Here is a 7,566-nt window from a genome sequence, read left to right on the forward strand (position 1 = left end):
AGTTGCCAAGATGCAAAAAACATCCTTTAGTATAGCAGAGTCAGGTAGCCAACAAGCTGATAAATGAGCAAGGCATTAGTCCCAAAGCTTTAAGTAATATTTTCTATAGTCTAAGAGTCTTATTTATTCTAAGTATTGCTCAAGTTGGACCATAAATTTGATTTTTCTAATCAATGTCTGAGTCTGAGCAAGAAGCTCAGGAAAGAAAAGCAGCTCCACATCCGAACATAAGTGTAAAAGTCTATGTAATTTAAATCTAGTGGAGTGAAGCAGAAGAGTCTGAAAGACACTCATGCACACAGCAATGTGAGATATGAGTGGACAAATCGGAAACCGTTCTTGGAAAAGTGGAAGCTATTGGAACATGTTTTGATGTCACATGTGCTATAGTTTTTCCTTGAAGCACCTATCAACTCCATTTTTTCACCACATGCTTTTCTTGAAAATTTTCTTGTATGCATATAGAGTGTCGTGTATCAAGCACGCTTTGGAAAGTATGGCACTCTGTCACTTTTTTTGCTTTTATTTATAGTTTTTTAGGAAGCATAGTCCATTTCCATTCATCAAAAGGATAAAAGATATGTCTGATTTGTGGTACTCTTGGTCAATGCACACCTAATTCAGTGTTTTTTACTTAACGTTGTTTCAGGGAGATCCCCTAAAGGAGATTCTTGAATAGGAAGAAGTCGAGATCATAGAAAAAGTTGAAGACAAGGAGCAGGTGCAATTTTTCTTGCATCAATTTTGGCTCGGCTCAAAGAAGCAAGCACTACAATCCTTTTTGAAGTTCAAGCATCACGAACCCCATGTAGCGGAGTGGGCCGGTAAAGATTTCTTCACAGATTCCCCTGGTTTTTTCTTGACTACACAGAAGCCATGCAGCTCTATACTAGTGCTTCACCTTGAAAAGGGGGGATGTCACATACACGTCGAACCCTATGTGCATGTGGACAAGCTAACTCCCTACTTCTAGGGTTTAGGACAACCTATGAAGTGTTGTGGCACCTTTGTGAGCCTATACATAGGGCCTACATGCCCAAGCACTTTAGAGTAGTTTCATACCCTCTGATTGCACATGAGCACAACAAGTTTCTCTAGGCATAGGCATAGGGGAGTGTTCGCATAGTTACACCAGTATCCAAGCCTAGGAATTATCCGCATACGATGCACCTCTTATAAGTGATTTCATTAAATTACTAATCATGGGTTTTTTATTGGCATTGCCCGACCCAAATTTAATTCCGTAAATAAGTTACCGTATCGATCACTTCTTAATACAAGTCAATACCCTCAGTTTTAGCACCAACTACATGCAGTACCTCAACATGCTTGCGTTTTTCACCATCACCTCCAACAACCCTGGCATTTTTGCCTAGCATCAGTCTACAGTACTAGATTCAACCCACAATACCAGATTAGTGCTAGCGTTAATATTTTTCAACCCTTTATCATATAACCATTGCATATTTTAGTCGTCAATTCAGCCAGTGCTTTCCGATTTCAGCCATAGCCTCGTCGTCAGTTTGTAGATCCAAGTCAAATCAACCATGCATTTTCAATTTTTAGCCCTTAGCCTCACAGATCCAAGCATCTACCACATGATCCCACCAACATCAGCATCTAAGACCGTTATATCAGCATTTGTGAAATCTAAAGCAAATACCCCTCTACCAATAAAAAGGGGGAAAGAGGGGGACCCTTGAAGGGGGGTTTGGGACCCCATCGTCTACTTTCTCTCTCTTCACTCATAGAACCTTCCATTACAGTAGCATTCTCTCTTCTCTCTCTGTTTTTGCACATCCCTCATGAAGTAAAAAGAACTCTCATTCAATATAAGGAACCTTGAGTACACATTGAACACTCATCATGAGCATTCACCATCAATCACTTCCGCAACACATTACAAGATTTATGTGATACTAAGAGTCATAGATCTACCTCTATCATGAAAATCATGACACTAACAAGAAATTTGAGCTGAGCAATGATGAAGTAGTGCTCTTAGAATTACATCCCTATGAAGCAAAGGAGAGACAAAGAATTCTTCTTGTCTTGTGTAACCTTTTACGTGGAGCACCAGGTTCCTAATTAATGGTGTAATTGGATCATGAAGCAAAGGAGAGAGAAAGAATTCTTCTTGGTCTACGTAGCCCTATACGTGGAGCATCAGCTTTCCAATTAATGATATAACTTGAACTTACAGCCTGCAATCAACATGTTCTTGGTGATGACATTCAAAATAAGAATCCCATCAAGAATTATCATGCTTTCATGAGGATACCACATTTGGCACGCACTCTCCCCAATGTGCTCGGATTGCATCTAACAACAACAAGAAGAATGTTTTGCAAGATCCAATGCAAATTTGGGAAAAACCCTTGTAGGGACAATTTAAGTTCAAGATCTTGTAATAGCATTGGCGAATTACCAGCTTCATTGACCACAACTCTTTTACAATGCTACTTTGCTACAGACATCTTCAACATCAAACTTATGGACATTTAAGTCGCATATACAGTTGATCGGCTTTGTCAAGTCAAACTATTTCCTTGAAGCTGGGCAAATGTGACAGTACAAATATTTACATTTGGCAAGTAAAATTAGTATTTCATCTTATGCACGATAATTTGTGGAGTGTTGTTAGCAAAACAGAGTAGCATATGGCAACTCAAGATGTTGAGCTGCAATGGGTTAAAAGGGAATAAAAAGCATTTGCAACCATTGCGATTGCACTCAATGATGCCTTCATACATCATATTGCCGGGATAAATATGTCAACACTAGCATGGTAAGAGTTGATGGAGAGAGCTAAAATTGTTTTGCAGGTTCTCTTTTTTCTCTAATCATGAGAAGAAAGGGACAACTCTTACAACTCATATTAATAGCATGCACAATCTCATGTTTCAATCGAATGGAATCGATGCCAACATTGAAAGACGGATGCTACAAGAACATAGTCACTACTTTGCAGAATCTTTATGACTTTACATTTGCAAGTGTGCTTACTTCTTTACAAGAACAAGAACATGTAAATTTCAATAATACTGTCTTTTGAAGAAATGTCAAACAGCCTAGCATTTGCTTTGCAACATCAGAGACCTACTGCTATCAATATTCAATCGTGATCAAGGTAAACCTGGAGTCAAATGTTCCATTTGTGGCAGAACAAATGATATTGAACGTAACTGTTTTTACAAAAACAAACCAAAGGTGAATTGGACGATCCAATTGCTACACCAGTTGGTGTTGCAACAGATATCACTAATATCGATGAAAGGAGCTCTTAGATTTTCCTACTTATGCACAATAAATTGTAAGTGAAAGGACTAGACACTGGCTCCATGAGATCTAAGATCCCCTTCACAAAAAGCACTAAATATATATAGGTGCATTAAAAAACCCACGTCGGTTGTGTAATCTCAAAATCTAGTTAAGCCTTCACAAAAGGGGGGTAATCGGGTAGAGATATCAGAGTTAGGGAAGAATTCTCAAAAAGGTTGTAACATTTGCAACCTATCCTGATTAGTGCAAGGCACATTCTAATGTGGATAAGAAACCAGTCAAGGGTGCACAACACTCGATGGGGGGATCGTTGGACAAATCAAGCATATTCATCCTAAACACTAGGGTCTAGGGACTACTCACGAGAGCCTCACCTTGCTTCCATATTTTTAGCAGAGGCAATTCCTTTGAGAGCTAGATGTATGTAGTTTCTCAACGTGTGTGTGTGTGTGTGTGTGTGTGTGTGCTGGAAAACCGTATTCACATCATCTCCCTCTCCTTCTTGCTTGTTAGCTACCCTATCCACAACACAAGTGCTCTACCGCCGCAAAGACAGCGTGTGAGGCAATGGAGTTCTTACAAATAAAGCACTCTACATCCACCCCTTACGCTAGTGCCACACTAGCTCTAGTGAATGCTGCCAAGAGGCTCTTCTGAATGTTGATAGTTGTGCCCTAGGCAAAGCTTGAAGAAGAGAAATGCTGCCTCGGTTGCCGCTAGTGCAACAAGACATAGTAAAACTCAAAAGCCATCATGTAGCAGTCCTGCGGAAGATGTGGCAAGCAATCACTATGCAACAAATTGATCACAATACCCACAGTAGCCTGTGTATGCACAATGTGCTCTGATAATCATCCCAATAAAGCTTGCTCAATAGATACAACTATTGCTCAAGGTTCTGGTGATATGTTGTGGTGTGAAGGATGTAGTGAATGGATACCACAACAGGGCACTCAATATAGCCATCTATGGCAAGCATAGCATTAAATTGTCGAAGGTGACGGAACCATTGAAGAAGTGTTGTTACGAGGGTGTACAGCCTATAGCTGGAAGCTATTTGGAATGCCATCACCCACCTGAGCCATGACTCCTCCCACAAAAGCCCAAGGACGAGGGGCCAACCGAAACAAGCCTAATGGTTATATTTGAAGAAAAATAAGCCATTTGAAAACCTTGCATGGGCACCCCTAAAGAGACATGGAGCACATTGAGCTCTCTCTCTCTCTCTCTCTCTCTCTCTCTCTCTCTCTCTCTCTCTCTCTCTCTCTCTCTCTCTCTCTCCAATTCCATGTGTGCAACAGGTATGCTAGCAAGCTTCAAGAAAATGGTATTTAGTAAAAGAGCCGTGTCAAAAACCTTTGTATAATAATTAGCTTTGGCAAGGAGAGAACAAAGTTACAAGGGTGTGTGCTCCTTTTGCTCACCCTGAGCCTCAAAATCCCACAGTAATGTATACGTCGAAAGTAAAATACCAAGCTACCTTACAAATAGAAGAGAAGAAACACCTTGCTAACCTGAATGTACAGCAGACATCTATAAATCTCTTCTACAGGATGATAGTTCCGGGTTTCCAAAACCTCAATCAGAAGCAGCAGCCGTAGACTTGAGTTACATGTAGAATGCACTCCTATATATGTATCATGTGTATTAGAACAACAAGCACACACCGACATTGGACAATGCAGAGAGGTAGGAGACTATGCCAACCTCTCAGCTCCGCACGTGAGGCTTAGGCTGGCTTCAATGTCAAATTTCCATACCAACATTCTCTTGGAATAGCCATGTGTGAAAGCAGACACGTCGCATGGCAATGTCATGCAGCTTCGCTCACCCGTGTTCCGCGTCCATTGCACATTCGCTCTCCCCGAGAAGGAGACCGCCGATACTGGAAGCTCCACATTACATGAAAGTAGAACTTCTCCAGTGATTGTAGGCGAGCTACCACCCCCTCCATCCTTCATCGTTGAGGCTAGCCACCGGCACTCTGGCTGGCCGACCATAACCTTGTAAGCAGTGTTTACCCATCTTACAGCATTCGAAGAATCTGTAATGAACCCTGGTAATTTTCCCTCTTCCAGTTGCTTCTTCGCAAGCTCCAAACTCCCTGTCGAAGTATCCCCATTCAGGATTTCGGAGATGCTGTCCACACTAACCACCGAGCCCACTAGACGTACTGGCTGTGGGGTAATAACTTTTGATGTATTGGGAGGTCGGCTACTTGCGCAATTCAACATCTCAAAATTGCGCAGAGACGACAATCCAAAACTGCCCTCGACCATTTCATTGTGAAGAGTACTTACATGGGGCGGCATCCATCTCGGCGTGTTGCCGCTAGCCATGTCCACCACAAATTTCTTCAGAAAACCCCATAATGTAGCCGAAGTGCACTCACCTCTATTTTCAAGCTGCAACTGAAACCGGCCCAACTGCATAGGGGCTCCCAGCGGATCAATGAAAGGAGCAAGCATTTTTGAATTGCCCTTGCAAGCTTTCAAATAAGCTTGGTTGACCCACAGTACCTTATGGCTTGTGTTGTCTGTAAGGATTACAGGCTCCACCGAGTGTCCATAGACCTGCTCTATCCGCGCCAAGCTCATACCATGTGCATTGATATCCGAGGAGCCGGACGAGCTCGTTGATCGTGTCGGAGATTCCACACTTGTCGGCACCTCAGGAAGTAAATTCAGAGTGACAATTCCGGCCCTCCTCTGCTCACTTTCCCCGTCCATGCCTTCCTCGTCCAAGCCACTCTGTTGAGCCTCCTCATCAGATGCAGCTCTCTCTAGCACATTCTCCTTCAGGTCTCTGTCTGAGAAGCATGACCAGAAACCATCGCTGCAGACCTCATTTCTTCTCTCCTCTTTGCTATCTCTAATTTCTTGGCACTGCTCCGCATGTGATTCATCTTGCTGCTGCTTGCAAGGCTGTCCAACTTGCTGTGGGAGGACATCAAGAAAATTGGATAATTGATGTTGATGTTGATGTTGCTGTTGCTGCTGGTGTTGGAGTAGATTGTGGACATGATTTGCCGACGGGAGTCCAGCAATGCCTCTTATCAACTCTGTAAAGCACCCACCATAACCATAGTTGCTATTCTGCACAGCTTTCCTCGTTTTGTCAAGTGGGAACATGGACGGCGGCGCGCTTGCAGCCGCCCTCTCCATAAACCCTGCATCCTCTTGACTTATCATAGGGACAACCTCCGTCGCTACCACACAGCTCATCCCTTTCAAAGGCTGCCGCTTTTCGCCCGCTTGACTCGACAGTGCCGCATCCAAAGCCAGCCTCTTTGCAGGCTGTAGCTGCCCTTCGGGTTCTTTGCTCAACCTCTTTCGCACCCGTTTACTCTTCTGTTTGGATGATGTAGTCATAGATGCGTCGGGGACTTGCCTGATGCAGAGACTGTCGAAGGTAACAGCAGATGACGCGGATCGTTCGACATCAGGGATGGTAGGCAAGGTAGGTTTGGGAGCAATAGGGCGGTAGCGAGACATGATGCGGTCTGCTTTGGTGGGGAACATAAGGCCGCCATAGCCAGAGAGACTGGCTCTGAGACGCTCCATTGCGCTCGCGCGCGCGTCTGTGTGTGTGTGTGTGTGTGTGTGTGTGTGTGTGTCTGCGTCTGCGAAAGGAGAGCGTGGGGGTAAAAATGAGAGCCAACCAGCGATGGAGAACCTGTGGGCGGGGCGTGCGTGTGGGCGAGTCCGACAGAGAGAACCTGCGGGCGGGCGTGTGTGTGTATATTACTATGAGAGCTGAAGAGAAGAGGGCGGGGCGGGGCGGGGCGGGGAGGGACTCGGGAGGACACGATGGGCGATTTAGCAGGGAAGGGGAGTGGGGCAGGCCAGGAAGGGGAAAAGGGGGAAGTGGGCGATGATTGGAAGAGGAGGAATGCCCAGATTAGCAGTCAGGATCTACGCACGCAGAGAGAGAGAGAGAGAGAGAGAGAGGGGGGGGGGGGGGGGGGGGGGGGTAGAGGAGAGAGAGGCTCCGAGCTCCCGAGCCCCTCATCATCATCAGGGAGAAAGGTGACCCTCGTGACATTACTTTATCTCATCCAATGGGAACGCAGCATCAGCAAGCTGAGCGAATGAGGAGATGCGAAGCCCATGCGGAACCCGTACTGACCATACCTCCACGTAGCCAGCGCATTGCCACGTGCCTCTCGATTTGGTTGTAGACCTGGCCGAACGACAGTTAATCACTGGCACCCACTCGTCAAACAAAAAGCCCTCGTTCTCACCCAATCATGACCTTTCTGGCCCCACCACTTTGGGCCCCACC

The 7,566-nt window shown here is 44.8% G+C and overlaps 1 protein-coding gene across 1 annotated transcript; it reads right to left on the reverse strand.

The window, feature by feature from the left end:
* Positions 1-4,630: 4,630 nt before the first annotated feature.
* Positions 4,631-7,164, reverse strand: LOC147424748 (uncharacterized). Its single transcript, XM_086500505.1, has one exon. The coding sequence runs from the start codon at positions 6,843-6,845 to the stop codon at positions 4,980-4,982; it is 1,866 nt and encodes a 621-aa protein (XP_086356631.1). The 5' UTR covers positions 6,846-7,164; the 3' UTR covers positions 4,631-4,979.
* Between the last annotated feature and the right edge of the window lie 402 nt (positions 7,165-7,566).

Source organism: Adiantum capillus-veneris, chromosome 25 (genome assembly GCF_014529385.1).
Source record: "Adiantum capillus-veneris isolate H3 chromosome 25, ASM1452938v2, whole genome shotgun sequence".
Lineage (NCBI taxonomy): Eukaryota > Viridiplantae > Streptophyta > Polypodiopsida > Polypodiales > Pteridaceae > Adiantum > Adiantum capillus-veneris.

Coding starts and splice junctions, on each gene's coding strand:
- LOC147424748 (XM_086500505.1), bottom strand. CDS start 6,845: ATGGAGCGTCTCAGAGCCAGTCTCTCTGGCTATGGCGGCCTTATGTTC.